This window comes from Gavia stellata, chromosome 1, assembly GCF_030936135.1.
Source record: "Gavia stellata isolate bGavSte3 chromosome 1, bGavSte3.hap2, whole genome shotgun sequence".
Taxonomy (NCBI): domain Eukaryota; kingdom Metazoa; phylum Chordata; class Aves; order Gaviiformes; family Gaviidae; genus Gavia; species Gavia stellata.
In genome coordinates this window covers 64,875,859-64,891,635 of record NC_082594.1, presented here as the reverse complement: position 1 = coordinate 64,891,635, position 15,777 = coordinate 64,875,859, and the positions used below count along the sequence as shown (strand labels likewise).

The following is a 15,777-nucleotide window of genomic DNA, read 5'->3' as shown; positions in this document are numbered from 1 at the left end:
AAAATACCCCTGGTCTATACAGCACTAAAAAATTTACAATGAGGAACAGAAATTAATTTACTGAAACTCATGAAGTTGAGACAAAATATTGTCAATTCTGTGTGGTTGTTTTCAAAAAGGGAGCCTCATCAATTGTTGCGTGTTCCTGAGTCTTGTGGAAACAATTCAGAGGGAATGGTTGGTAAGATTTTAAGATTTTTTAATTTATTGAAATCCAACTGGAGGCAAGATATCTGTTTAAAGTAATACATTAATTTGATGTGTGCGTGCAGCATGCTTACAAAGTTGAACCTGCACATGGAAAAAGAAATCATAATTAACTATTGACAGCCTTCGAAAGTGAGAAACTGAACAACCTACTTTCTTTTCCCCAAGTGAAAGTAAAAAAGCAACTAAAATCAACAAGTCATTAAATTGCGTTGTAAAATTATTTCAGTATTATCAGTCTAAAGGATTGGTAATGTAAGGATGTCCGAGTGTGAATGTTATGGGGAGTGTGATTTTTAACCTGCTGGTATTCCTTTAAATATAGCCAACACAGGAGGGTGGCAGACAACTGTTGTTGTTAAACTTGATTATCCTGCAAGAATATCTAGATCACTTACCCACCGGCATTTTTCAGCAAATGTTCAATTAACAACTTGACAGCCAACCATTGACTTTAAAACTATCTGATCTTTCCACAATCAATAAATCGCATCTGCGTAATTTATACTGCTGGGATACGGTTACATGTTTAGCACATTTGTAGTGCTTATGTGTTTCTAAACAAAGCAAAGAAGGTCATTTTGTCACAAAGAGGGACACCTTCTCAGGAAATCGTTACAGAGGAAACTGTTGGATAGATACATTGGCTGGGAAAGGTAAACCGAAGGCCAAACTACGGTGCAATCCAAGGATCTCTCACCAGGTCCAAGTTAGTTAGGACAGAAGTTTTTGTGAGCAAACAAACTCAGAATGCTTTGTACGAGAAATGAAAGGCTCTTTCAGCTCACTGGAGGGTGTAAGAAAAAGATACCCCGAGGAGGCTTCATTTCTGAGGCTTCTTCCAGGTCCTTATACAACTCCAGCTGAAGAAACTGTTTGCTTTGGTTTGGCCACTGTAAGGTAGTGGACCGAATCTCAGCTCACTGATCCACTTCCATGACAGCTGCTTTCGAGAGGTGACAGCAACTCTTGCAACATCTGCGTTTGGAGTTATTCACCTTTAAAAAATCTACTGCCGTAGCCTCAAAAGATTTTACAAGTCAGTGATTCCCTAGCCAAAAACAATTAGATTTCCCATCATGTCATAGAAAGAAGTGAATTTCTAAACTCAGATGTATCCTGAACTTCCAATATGCAGCCTACCTCTCCTGAATAGACTAAGGAGTGATCCAAGGGACATTTCCCATTCCCTGTGGGGTTTGGGGAAAATATTCTAAACCTCCTTTGCTGCGTATCAACAAAGGCACTGCGAAGAAAATAATGACAAAGTGAGGAATAGAACTGAAAGATGAGATCAGAAAAAACAGAAGTGTGTAGGAATGAAGTGAGGCACCCAGAAACATTCCCTTATTGTATGATTAAATGCAACAGATGAAATTAAAAACATGTTCATTTGCTATGATTACCTCATTCTCTCCTGTTACAAATGCTGTTCCTTTGCTTAATCAGCAGTTTAACTGAAAGCACACTCTTCACTTGTATTTGATTTTGTGGTCTCCCACTTCAGTAATGAAAACGTAATGTTCACATGAATATTTTATTAACATTAAGTGACCATTTTGTTTTGCATCCGTGAGCACTCAGCAGAACATGCATGAATCTTCTTTTTTTTTCTTTTTGTGGAAATTACTTGACAGTAATTTTTTTAGCAAGTTATTAGTATTATTTAGACATATAAATTGCCTCCAACCACAGTAGTGCTTGCTACAAGAAGGATCTTGGAGGTACCCACTCCTCCTTCTTCTGCCCCACAATCCAGCCATCCATGACAGCCTCTGGGTGTGGTGTTTGAGCCATGATGCTCACCGACTGGGAGACGGTTTTATTCAACTTCTCTTGTAGGCACGTGAAACTGCACAAATTTCTAGTGCCAACAGCTTTGTACTCACTTTGTTGCAGTGCTTAATCTTTCTGAAATCAATAGTTGCATCTAAGCTGTATGTCTGAAAAAATATGCTTCCAAAAAGATATTGAAAAAGATACTTCACCTCGTCCTTAAGCACACGTGTTGCCTTTTGTGCTTTTCCCATTCATATGAGCCCACCAAAGTATGGAAGGTTGACACTTTTCAGTTTTTCTTCAAATGCTGAGCATGCCTGCGGTGTCCATCAGTCAGGCAACTGGCAAGATGAAGCCACTGCTTGTCAGCCACACCGTTCATGGGACTGCAGAATCGCCTTTCTCCCATTTGACTCCCCACATCGGCACTCTTCCTCAATTCATTGTATATGTACAATATATACACTAAACAAAACAGAAGGAGGCCCACCGTTAATTACTCATCTACACAATGTCTAGCACAATGGGAGCCTGAGGCTTGAGTGAGTTTCCCAGACGCTGTCTAAATAATGCAGATAGATGGTAATTCTCCTTGAAAGCAGTCAGCCCATTCTGAGGGCAAGCCTTCCTCATTTTATTCACATAAAACTTCCACTGAAGGGGTACATTGAAAAAAGCAGGCAAGATTTTCCTCTGTAGTGACTCTATTTCCCCAGATGTCTCTTTATCTCACTGGTGGTCTTGCACGTGTGCAAATTAGACCAGCAAATGCTTTGCATGAGTAAGAATTGCACCAATAGCTTATCCCAAACAGTAAGTGACAATTCATAATCATAGTTTTATACTCTTTATTCTGCACAATCAAATAAGCAGACAGAAAAAGAAAAGACAAAAAAAAAAAAAGAGAGAAGACTTTTTTCCCTTTCAGCAGTCATAATCCTGGGTCTATTTATAAGGTGTATATATCATAGAAATCCAATAAAACAGGACTGGAAGTAAACATGAGATCAGCTGGACTATCATACTGCCCTGAGTCAGGACAACTGTACTTGTGTCATTCTTGATAAATATTTGCGCAGCTTAAAATGCTCCAGTGATGGGCACTCTATAAAAATCCCCTGACAATCTACTCCAGGACTGCATTACCCCTGCTGTTAGGAAAATTATCCTGATGTCAAGATAAATGACGGAGGAAGTTAGGCTCCCTTCTGAAGTTAAAAAAAAAAAAAAAAAAAAAAGAAAAGCTAGAGGAAAAAGAGTTACTACCTAAAGCAGATGCAAAGGCCATCTGAAACAAAGACAAATAGCCAAATGAATTGTAGGGCAGAGGGGAAAGCTGAATGCCTGGGATTGTTTTGCTGGGGAACAGCCTCCGAGAGCAGTAAGAAACAAGCAGGAGGAGAGGCTGGAGTAACCTGCCCAGGGAAAGAAGTAAACTAATAGCTTTTCAAACAAATTGCTACCTGGAAAGTAACAGAGTTGGAAAAAACAGACCACAACAACCCCTCTTCTGTTGGTCTTTGCAAATTTTCTGTAAATATTGCATCAAAGAAATACTGAATTCTATCATCAGTCTCTTCTTGAACAGAAACACCCTGAAGGACCCTAGATCTTGGCTATCCGTGCAAGTCAGAAAAAACCACTACAAAATCTCTTTTAAAAAAAAAAAAAAGAAAAAAGGGCATTGTTTTCAATGATTCTTAGATATTTACATGTTCTTCTCATACGCAAGAGGGGTACAGGCTCTAAGTATCGCTTGGAAATATTTGGCTCTATTGCTGCCTGAATGCTTTTTTCCTAAAAGAGGATTGGTTATATTCTATCAGGCTTTTTTCCTTAAATAAAGGGCAGCATCTTTCTTGGATTCGTGATCACTCCAGGAGGAACGAAAGAGCGCATTTCTCCCCCCAAACCCCATCATTTAAAAACCGTTGGCTGACCCGCTGACACCTGCCTCTCAGGAGAGCGCCTAAGGGACAGCGGGGGCCGCTGCCTTCCCCGCTCCCAGCACCTCTCTTTCACTTCCCCGCCCGCTTGAGCGGCGGCGCCTGTGGAGCGGGGCTGCCCGCACGGGCGGCCGCGACTGCTCCGCACGGCGCAGGCCCCGGCAGCCCGCGGGGCGGCGGGCGCGCCGCTGCCGGCGGGGGGCAGCACGCACCAGCGCGGCCCCCGCCCCTCGCGGGTGGGGGGGCGCCCCGGGGCTCCCCCGCCGCCGCGGCTGCGGGGCGCGCTGCGCCTCCTCCGTCGCCGCCGACGCGCTTGGGAGGCGGGAATGGGAAAAAAACCCTCAACCCAGCCCAAAATAAGCCCCGCAAGCAACAAAGGAAGAGATGTTTCGGGAAGAAAATCCTGGCGATTGCGACGCGCTGACGCATCTCAGCCCCCGGTGCGTAATTTTCGCACCGGCAGCGCAGGGGCGGGAGCGGGGCAGGAGCTAGTGCCCCCGCCCGGGCTCGGCCCCGGGAGCTTTAACAAAGGCGGTGATTTCCACGGGAGACGGCAAAGGCGCGCAGCCCAGCGGGAGGTGGCTCCGGAGGAGCGCGCTCCCCCTCCGCATGCGCGCTGCCGGGAGGCGGGGGGGCTGGCCCCGGGACCCCCCGGCCTGGCCCCAGCCTCGGCCCGGAGCACCGGCCCGCCTGGGGCCACGCTGGTGAACCAAAGCGTGCTCCCAAACCGGCCTCTTTTGGGTACACCTGTCACATGAAGAAGAATTGTCTCCCGGTTCAGACCGCGGGAACTTTGCTCGGTGTTTTCTCCAAAATACTCCCAACGTATTCAGCCTGCTTGTGGACTGCGGGGTTCTGAACTTGCCGCTTGAAATACAAATTTTGCGGAAGAAATGGTTTAAATGCAGAAAAATATCCAAGTCCTTGTCAAAAAATAATAACCTGGATAGAAGGCATGCTCCAGGTTTTCTCCAGCTTTTTTCCCTTCCCATAGTAGGATGCACAAGCCAATAACATCAACATTGTTTCAGTATGTATTTAAAATAATTAATAGAAGTATTATTAGCTTGAAGAATTACTGAAGATGCACAACTTGCATAACCATAACCCCAATTTATTTAACCTGGAATTCTCTGGAAATCTGTGGGTGCAATATTCACTCAGGCAAATAATCTTTACTTAAGAAGGAAGTATTTTCAGAGTCTATGATTTCTGAGTATCTCTCCCTCATGTACAAAGCCACCCATGATTTTTTTTCACAGGACTGGGGGGGCAGGGGGAAACGGCCGCAAATTGGCAGCCCAAATTTAAGGGGGTAGGGCAACTGTAGCTCTTAAGAGTTACTCTTGCTGTAGAGGGATAAAAAATGCTGGTAGGAGTTACTAAATGAGTAGTATCAACAAACTATTTTATAAAACTATCTGGAAAGATGGCCTGTCCTCCCTTCCAAATAACACAGGCTTCACAACTGGGTAGCAGCACAGTCATGGTACATTAGCACTCAAAGAAGCTGAGAAAGGTTAGAGAGAAAGAAGTTGATGGGAGTTCATGTCCTCTTACAGTAAGTTTATGAAATGTATAACCAGAATAACACTGTATCAGAAGTATGCAAATAAATGTACAAGGGAATAAACTGACTTCACCTGTTTATGTAGAAGTTCAAGGACATCAAAATATAAATCACTCTGTTTTGTTGGAACAGATAACTGTACTCTTGATAGTACAAGAAAGTGTTGCTGACGCACATAATCTTTCTCTATGCTTTTTTCCCATGGCTTCACTACCATCAGCTCTGTGATCCTGGCAACAGGTAGAAGGCAACAGCCAAGCCAAACATCAAGCACATCCCTTTCAACTGTTACTCCTTATCCTGAAATTAAAAGGTATTTCAAAATGATATTTAGACTAAGAACAAACAAAAATGTATTTTTAAAGGATGTGACAAATTTTGAAATTCAACCTCCTCATGCATCCAGCCTCTCAGAAAGGGTTTTCAGTATCCTGGCTGTGACTTCGGGCAGTATTTAAATACAGCTACATATTCATAGGGCCTGGTGCTCCAATCCCCCTACCGTGGGGGGAAAAAAAAAACCAAAAAACAACTGGATCCTGTGTGTGTAGGGCTTGTGGAATCAAGCTTTCACATGTAACTGAAAACAGTTGCTTGCCCCTAGGGGTAATATTTTTATCTGACCATTCGGGCAAACAGTCTTCCCAACCAAAATTCTCTAATGGCTTGAGAAGTTCATTGCCTGCACAACAGTGTTGCTGGCCACTGTTTATGACTCATTCATACAGTTCAGTAACCAAAACACAGAGTTTAAACACATTAATACATAAATGAAATAATCACACATTTTTTATTTTTTTTTTTTCTTCACATATAGCTAAGGAACCCCAAGTACTTGAAGCATGGAAACATGAAATCAGCAGGGCTCTGTGCCGGCAAAACCGTATTTGCTGTATCTAGACTAAACTTCATCATGTTCTTAAGCAAGGTCTATAATTTTCTAGGCATGTCTCTGCCAGTTTAGGGTGGACGGAGATAACATTTTATGACTGACACAACTGACAGCAAACACCCCTCACATAGTATATTTTGAGAAATCTGACCATTACCCAGCACAGTTTATTTTTCTTGGAGGAAAAAGGCGATGGCTGGAGCAAGGTATGCTGGCAAAAGCATAGTTTAGCAGGCAGGAAAGATGCTAATATTAGCACTGTTTTGTTGGTCTACTTCGTATATTAGCAAAGCATTCCCAGCAGAGACCTCAAACTAGAAGATAAATGCGGTGAAATAGAGATGAGGCAGGGTGATACGACAGAAGAAAAGGAATGGGAGAGGTAAAACGAGACCTTTTTTTATTTCATCATGATGGAATTATTCTACAGAGATGATTTAAGCAAACATCCTCTGGCAAATCTATTGCAGTTAACTGAAGGTGCTGTTGCCCCTATTTGTCCACCTCTGCGTTCTGCCTGAAATTACTTGGTGGAACAAGAGAGCATGTGCTATGCTTCAACTGTCCAAATTCACAGCCCGCTGTATCACTGAAAACCCACTTATTTCAGAAATGAAAGCTAATATGCTACATGACGCATAGGAATAGCTGAAGCATAAGACATACCAGCCTGTAGAAACAGTGACCTGTAGCTGGGAGGTGGGATGGACGAATGGTGTTACTGCATTTATTTTAATTAAATACCCCTGCAATTACATTGAAATGACTGGGAAAATTTTCCAGAAGGGATATAGTTTTAAAAAGCAATTCAGAGGAGTTCAGAGAAAACTTTGAATGAGACAGATCACCCATGTAAACTGGGGTCATTTGTTCTAGAGTGTTGGTCATGAAACAATAGTACTTTTTAACCTGAATTTTACGCACACCTGAGTCCCACTTCTTGCGTGCTGTACCCCGGTTATGCATTAAAAAACAAACACCAAACATAATTATGGAAAAAATAATACTTGTTATGAATCAGCCACTGCTAAAAATGAACTGCTGAAGATGCTCCTTACATCAATGCCAATATAGAAATAAAAAGTATTAACTTCAACCTTGAATTCTACTCTATCCTAATGCCTTTGTCATGGAAATTGTTTGCAAACTTAGTTCTCCTGCTACAGCCAGTATATCAAATGCGTATTGCCCACACAGTCAGGAATAACATGTATGGAAATACCAAGTAGATGAATCAATATTCATCTTTTTCACATGTCAGACCTAAGAATGCTTGCTCAAGTTCACCAAGCATATTTCATAAATGTCTGGAAAAATCTTTCCAAATTTCCAAGGGGTTTCCAGACAACTGGCTCTTCTCAGTGTTTACGGGCCCAGATCACTCAGAGTGGCTAGAAATTGTTCCGGTAACTAACTCCCCTTATGTATTCAGTAGTGTGAGCACAGCGGGTAGCCTGGCCCATTACAGTCATAGGCAGAAAATGAACTATTCCTGAGTTTTCATATGAAACTTTCCTCATTGAGATCTGTTATGCAATCATTACACATAATCTAAATTTACAGCCACCAATTCTACGCATTTTTCCAGATACAGAAATCAAAGACCATTACCAGGACGGTACAGACTGAAAGCACCGTTTTCTGTGAGGAGCCTCTCCGGTACAGAGAGGTCACAGGTGCCCAAGGTTATGCCCTGAATCAGCTGCACGTTGCAGGCGCCCTTTTCTTGCTCCTGCGGAGAGGTCGGTGCCTCACATCTCCAATTACTTCTCTCCCCCCGCCCTCCCTCCTTTAAAAAAAAAAAAAATTAAAACCAGGTAACTATTACCTTATATGTAAATGTTAATGTTTCCCCGTTAGACGAACGGAGAGGTCTTTCTTCAAAAGCTGCTTTATTGCAGCGTACCGGTATTTACAGAGAAGTGGTCTTTTCCAATCACACACCCCACCCCCCCCCCACCCCCCCAGTTACAGCTGTTGATTTCTAAATGGGTTATTATGACCCAAACCGCGGAGCATTTCGGGCAGGCGGGAGCGGAGCGGAGCCGTGCGGCGGCAGCGATACGTGCGGGCTGCGGGAGGCCCCGCCGCCTCCTCCTCCGCCGGGAGCACGGGGAGCGCCCGCCCCCGGCCCCGGTCCCCGTAGGGCGGCAGCTGGAGGCCCCGCATCACTTTCGTCTTTTTTTTCTTTTTTTTTTTTCTTTTTTCCCTCGACTTCACAGGCAAACCTGGCTGCTTCGGCTTCGTCGCAGGCCGGGATACGAAAGCGTGTCCGACGGCATCCAGGGGAAGGAACGGAAAGGGCGGATGGATGTTTGCGTGACCCCAGCCTCACTTTTCCTCCCGGGCATGTGCGAGGGGAGGCTTCCCCTGCCGCTCTCGGGGCGGGGGGGATGCGGCTGGGATTAGAAACAGGCCGGGCTGGAGGCTTTCAGCACAGCCTTTTCCCTTCATCCCCCGACTTAGACTATGACTGCCCTCCCCGCACAAGGCTGCGCTCTGCGCTGCGCGCTTCGTGAGAGGCCGCCGCTGCCCTCACCGGAGGGGCGATAGCCGGGCATCCCCGCCCCGCAGCCCCCTCCCGGGCCCCCTGCGCTCCCCCTTCCTTCCGCCGCTCCCGCCGCACACGGGAAAATGGGGACTGGCGAGCCCCCCGCCCCTCTCGCCGCCCACCCCGGCCGGGGCCCCATCCCCGCCTGCCGCCGGAGCACGCCCGCCGCCCCCCCGCCCCGCGGCGGTAAGTCGCGCCCCCTCCCCTCCGCCATTCGCCTCCCTCCGGCGGCGGGGAGAGAAAGGCGCTCATCGATCCGCGGGCGCGGCGGGCACGGCCGGCCCGGCGACTAGTGTGCGGGTCCCCGGTAAACAAGCGAGACGCCTCCCCCCCCCGCCGGAGGGACCCGCGGAGACCCCGCGCACCGCTTGGGGCGCCGGGGGGAGCGGGCAGCCCGGCGGGGGGGCGGGGGCCGCGCTCCCCGCTCCGCCGCTCGTTACTCAATTGCCTCGTCGTGCCGTGATCCCACGGCGGGACCGGGTTCGTTTCCAGAGGAAACGCGGGCGCTGCCCTTCTCCACCGCTAACGCGAAACGCCTGGATAAATTAATTTACTTAATTAAAACCGAGTAACAGTGCCCGCCCCCCGCCCTCCCTAGGTGGCATTTCCTCGCCGCGAGTGGATAGCCGCTGCGGGGGGCGGGAGCAGCCGAGCCCCGAGGGGAGCGGTGGGGGGTTGGGGACGGCGACTCCCCGAGTCCTTCGGGGCGGGGGAGCGAAATCGTGGCGCGTGAGGTGGGGGGAGCGCGGGGGCAGGCGCGGGGCGGCCACGCACGCCGTGCCGCGTGGGCGCGGGCTGACACACCAGGTGGAGGAGTGCGGGTACGGCGGGGGGCGCGCCGCCGTGCGTGCGTGTGCGAGGAGGGCTGACGCACACACGCGTGTGTGTGGGTGTGCGCGGGGAGGCTGGCGCACACGCACGCCCGGAAGCTCCGCTCGGCGGGCGGGGGGCCCGGGGCAGGCGTGTCGGCAGCACCTGATGGCCCCGGAGAGCTACGCCGATGCCCCACCGTGTCCCGCCCGCCGGGGCTACGATGGCTGGCGAGGGACAGCACCGGGGCTCGCCGGGTGTACTGGCTCTCCCCGCCGTGCCCGCGCCCCCGGCACGCTCCCGGCTGCGTGCGCGGAGGGCAGCGGCGGGGGGGGGGTAGAGGGGAGGCGGGTGCCGCTGCGCCTGAGGGGGGCCGGAGGCTGTGGGCGGGAACGCGCCCGCCGCGGAGGGGCGGGAGGGGGGTGGGGGGCGAGGCTGCCGCCGTCCAACGGCGTTGCGCCGCTTCGCACCCGAGGGCCCGCCTCGCCGTCCCATTGGCGGGCGGAGCCGTCCTTCGCGCGGCGCGGCGGCCAATGCGGGGCGTCGCCGGCGGCGGCCGCGCCCCGCCCCGTCTCGGTGTGTGAGCGTCTCGGTAAGGCGGCGGTCACGTGTTGTTTTGCTCTTTAGTTGGGGCACTCGGTGCGCGATGTGTTACTTACGGCGAAACTCCCGCCGGCGCCGGCAGCAGCCGCGGCGGCAGCAGCAGCGGCAGGGGAGCGGCAGCGGCGCCGCCGGTACCCGAGCCGGGGAGGACGCCGAGCGGCCGCCGGCAGCACCCGCTGCCTAGAGGCGACGGCGGACGCCGCTGCGACTCCGGGCACCCGCGCTCTTCCTGCGGAGGAATAACTTTATTTTACCGGCCTCCCCCCTGTCTCTTTTTTCCTGCGGCGCTCGGCCTCCGGCCCCGCGCGGCGGCGGCAGCAGCAGCGAGAGGAGCCGGGCGGCGCTCCCGCCGCGGGGTCGGGGATGGCGAGCCCCGCCGTGCTGGGGCTGCTGCCCCCCCTGAGCTCCCCGCCCGGCCCCAACCTGAACAACAACAACAACAACAACCAGGGCGTGAGGAAGTGCGGGTACCTGCGCAAGCAGAAGCACGGCCACAAGCGCTTCTTCGTGCTGCGGGGCCCGGGCGGCGGGGAGGAGGCGGGGGGCGCCCGGCTGGAGTACTACGAGAGCGAGAAGAAATGGAGGAACAAGTCCGGGGCGCCCAAGCGGGTGATCGCCCTGGAGTCCTGCCTGAACATCAACAAGCGGGCGGACGCCAAGCACAAGTACCTCATCGCCCTCTACACCAAGGACGAGTACTTCGCCGTGGCGGCCGAGAACGAGCAGGAGCAGGAGGGCTGGTACCGGGCTCTCACCGACCTGCTCAACGAGGGCAAGGCGGCCTGCCAGGGGTCCCCCCACCGCCACCTCGCCTCCCCCTTCTCCGTCTCCTGCAGCGCGGCCGCCGCCTCCCTGGCCGCCGCCGGCGAGGACCTCAACTACGGGCTGATCACCCCGGCCGCCGCTGCCTACCGGGAGGTCTGGCAGGTGACGCTGAAGCCCAAGGGCTTGGGGCAGAGCAAAAACCTCACCGGCGTCCACCGGCTCTGCCTCTCGGCCCGCACCATCGGCTTCGTGCGCCTCAACTGCGAGCTGCCCTCGGTCACGCTGCAGCTGATGAACATCCGCCGCTGCGGCCACTCCGACAGCTTCTTCTTCATCGAGGTGGGGCGCTCGGCGGCCACCGGCCCCGGCGAGCTCTGGATGCAGGCGGACGACTCGGTGGTGGCCCAGAACATCCACGAGACCATCCTGGAGGCCATGAAGGCGTTGAAGGAGCTGTCCGAGTTCCGGCCCCGCAGCAAGAGCCAGTCCTCCTCCTCCTCCTCCTCCGGGGGCGCCGCCGGGCCCGGCGGCAGCGGCGTCTCTGCCACCCACCCCATCACCGTGCCCGGCCGCCGGCACCACCACCTGGTCAACCTGCCTCCCAGCCAGACCGGCCTCCTCCGCCGCTCCCGCACCGACAGCCTCGCTGCCGGCGCCGGCACCAAGTGCACGCCGTGCCGGGTGCGGACGGCCAGCGAGGGCGACGGCTGCCGGGTGGGCTCGGTGGCCGGCAGCCCCATGAGCCCGGGACCCGTGCGGACCCCCCTCAGCCGCTCGCACACGCTTAGCAGCGGCGGGGGCCGGCAGGCGGGGAAGCTGCTGCCGGTGCTGGCCGGCGGCGGCGGCGGCCTGCAGAGCAGCCGCTCCATGTCCATGCCCGCCTCCCACTCGCCCCCCTCCGCCACCAGCCCCATCAGCCTCTCCTCCAGCAGCGGCCTCGGCTCCGAGCCTGCCCAGGCGCATCACCCGCAGCGCCCGTCCAGCGGCAGCGCCTCCGTCTCCGGCTCCCCCAGCGACGCCGGCTTCATGTCCTTCGACGAGTACGGCTCCAGCCCGGGCGGCGACCTGCGGCCCTTCTCCTCCTCCTCCACCGCCAGCAACCGCAGCAACACCCCCGAGTCGGTGGCCGAGACCCCGCCGGTGCGGGACCCCGGGGGCGGCACCGACCTCTACGGCTACATGGCGATGGAGCGGCCCCCGAGCGGCCGCCTCTGCTACCGGCCCTGCCCCGACGCCGCGGCCGACAGGGGCCATCGGAAGCGGACCTACTCCCTGACCACCCCGTGCCGGCAGCGGCCCGCCCCGCCGCAGGTCTCCTCCGCCTCCCTCGACGAGTACACGCTGATGCGCGCCACCTTCGCCGGCAGCGCCGGCCGCCTCTTCCCCTCCTGCCAAGCCGGGGCTTCCCCCAAAGTGACCTACACCCCCTACCCCGAGGACTACGGGGACATCGAGATCGGCTCCCACCGCAGCTCCGGCAGCAGCAGCACCAACCTGGGGCCGCCGGCAGGGGGGGGAGGAGGAAGAGGAGGAGGGGGAGATGATGACGGCTACATGCCCATGACCCCCGGCGTGGCCCCAGCCGTAGGGCAGGGAAGCCGGGGCGGCGATGACTACATGCCCATGAGCCCCACCAGCGTGTCCGCCCCCAAGCAGATCCTGCAGCCCCGCGCGGGGGTGGGTGGCGGGTCCCCCGGGAACGGGAGCAGCTACAAGACCAGCTCACCCGGGGAGAGCTCCCCTGACGATAGCGGGTACATGCGGATGTGGTGCGGCTCCAAGCTGTCCGTGGAGAGCTCAGACGGGAGGCTGAGTAACGGCGACTATATCAACATGTCCCCTCGGGACCCCCAGCACGGGCCACAGGCTCCCTCCCTCACCCCCCCTGACTTCTTTTTTGCCCCTTCGGGGCATGGGTCCAGCGAGCCCCCCAAGCCCGGCTGCTATTCGTACAGCTCCTTACCCCGCTCCTACAAGAGCCAGGGCCTGGCGAAGGACAACGACCAGTATGTCTTCATGAACTCCCCGGGGAGGATGATCCCGGAGGAGGCTGTGTGCGGGGCGGGCCAGTCCCCCGCCAGCACCTTCGCCCCCTCCAGCCACACGGTGCCTTCGCCCCTGCGGCACAGCCGGACCGAGAGCTTCCTGAGCCAGCGGTGCCAGCGGGCGGCCCGGCCCAGCCGCCTCTCTCTGGAGACCTTGCGGACGATGCTGCCCAGCATGAACGAGCACCCTCTGCCGCCCGAGCCCAAGAGCCCGGGTGAGTACATCAACATCGACTTCGGGGATGCTGCCGTCTATTCTCCCCCCTCGCTGCCTGCCGACAGCCCGGCCTCCTCCCTGGGCTCGGGCACGGGGCAGAGGCGCTCCCCTCTCTCTGACTACATGAACATTGACTTCGGGTCGCAGTCGCCCTCCCAGTCGGGCACGGTCTCGGTGGGCTCCCTGGAAGCGCTCTCGCCAGGTTCTTCTTCCAGCACCAGCCAGCCCGACGGGCGCTACCTGAAAGCGGCTGTGGGGGTGGCTTGCCTGTCCAGCCCCTCCGACGGTGGGGATTACACTGAGATGACCTTTGGCATGGCCACCACCCCACCCCAACCCATCGTTCAGAAGCCAGAAAGTGCCCGGGTCACCAGCCCCACGGCTGGGGTGAAGAGGCTCACCCTCTCCGGGGTGGAGGCTTTCATTCTCTCCAGCCCTCCCCCAGATCCGAACCGGGGGGCCAAGGTCATCCGGGCGGATCCCCAGGGGCGTAGGAGGCACAGCTCGGAAACTTTCTCCTCCACCACCACTGTGACCCCGGTGTCCCCCTCCTTCGCACACAACCCCAAACGGCACAACTCGGCCTCGGTGGAGAACGTGTCCCTCAGGAAAAGCGAAGGCCTGGAGGAGGAGCAGGGTAGCAGCCCCATGTGCCGGGAGACCTCGGCTGGCTTCCAGAACGGCCTCAACTACATCGCCGTCGACGTGGTGGACGGGACCCTGGCAAACTGTGACAAAGCCAGGTCGAAAGCCAGGCACGTCCTGAACGGGGGCATCAACGGAGTGGAGATGAGCGCCTATGCCAGCATAGACTTTCTGTCTCACAACCTGAAAGAAGCGAGTGCTGTGAAAGGTGAGTAGCTACGTCTGCCAGTGCCTGCCACGCGTGTTTGTGCTTGGTGTTTGTTTCTCACCGCGGGGTTGTATTTTGTCGGGTAGAGCACTCTTCCTCCTCGCTTTCGTGAAAATCTCTTTTCCCCCAACACGTCCTGTAATAAAGAGTCTTGGAGGAACTCGCTGGCTCTTTGTATGAGAAAAAGTTTAATTTTGGGATATTTCTTCACGTTGGAATTCTACCGTGCTATTATTGTGAGTGTATACTTCTGGGTACCCCAATCGAAGCTAATGTTTACGCAGTTACTATGTTTGGGCTGTACTTCAGAGTTTTCTTATGTAATATTTTGGAAAGTTTTTGGAAAATGTGACCAAAATAGCTTATGTTAATGCAGCTTCTAAATACTATTTAAAAATGTAAAATGATTGAGTTAAAAAACAGATTGTTGGACTGAGGACATGAGATTACAAAAAAAAAATCCTTGGCTCTCTAGCTGGGAAGGTCAGTCATACCAAAGTGAGAAGGATAAATTTAATATCTTGATTTTGAAATATCTTATCTCTTGCAAAAGTTTAACAGTAAATCATGGTGAGCATGGAATGTGAATTTAAAAAAAAAGAAAATTCTTTCCAGAACTCACTATATGCATGAGCTGTTGCATGTTGTATCGCACACTTCACTTAAAGGCCCACCCTATGGTGGTGTGTAACTACGTTCCAGCTGGCAGCTCAGTCCCCAGCATGAATGACCAGTTGGTTGGCTTGCTTTTCTGTGGATTGCAAATGCTGGGTGTTCAAAGACAAAAGCAAACCGAAGAAATCTGAGACTTAGGGTGAGAGAGAATTTCGGTTTTAATTATGTAGCTGTTCCTTTGTTGAGGTGCTAGTTATGCTGTTTAAAAAAAAAAAAAGAAACAAAGAAATACACCCCCACCCCGCCCCCCCCCATATAGCAACCCGCCTCCTCTTAGCAAGTGAGAGTGTGTATGCAATTGGGGGCTGGTTGAGGAGGGCATGGAACAGCCAATCTGTCAAGGATTAAAAGTTAATGATGAGACACCCTAGGGATTCTCTTTGCTCTTGAATTTATGCAAGACGCGGTACTTTAAACCCGCATGCATATATAGCTGTAATATATGTTTATGGGTCTAGCGAGGTGGAATGACATACCATGTAAAAGTAGTTGCTTGGAGGTGAATCAGTATTGCTCCTGTAGTCACAGTGCTGATAGAGGTCATCGATAATAAGCAAACAGCGGCAGTTTGTAAGAGCCACTGGCACGTGTTTTTTTTCTTCTGTTTTCTTAGTAGCTAGTTGATTTTGAAGAAGAAAATATTTTCTCTTAGGAAACAGGAGTTTTCTCTTAGGAATAGGAAGTAGAGGAGGATGGAAAAGATGAGGGATCCACCGTTTGCAGAGCAAGCTTTGAACCTAATTAAGAGGAGGGATTGTTGAATGAAATGTCAGAGTTTGAAAGGATGAACGCTTACGCCGAATGACTGGAAGGGTTGAGGGCAGAGCGTTATTTGTCTGTTTTGCTGGGGTCGCTTCCAGGATC

The 15,777-nt window shown here is 53.1% G+C and overlaps 1 protein-coding gene across 1 annotated transcript in view; it reads left to right on the top strand.

The window, feature by feature from the left end:
• The first annotated feature begins 10,721 nt into the window (after positions 1–10,721).
• The window catches only part of IRS2 (insulin receptor substrate 2), a 31,208-nt gene continuing 26,152 nt past the window's right edge, over positions 10,722–15,777 (top strand). The window contains exon 1 of the mRNA XM_059815364.1: positions 10,722–14,238. Coding sequence (XP_059671347.1) covers positions 10,722–14,238 — 3,517 coding nt within the window. The remainder of the gene's footprint in view (positions 14,239–15,777) is intronic.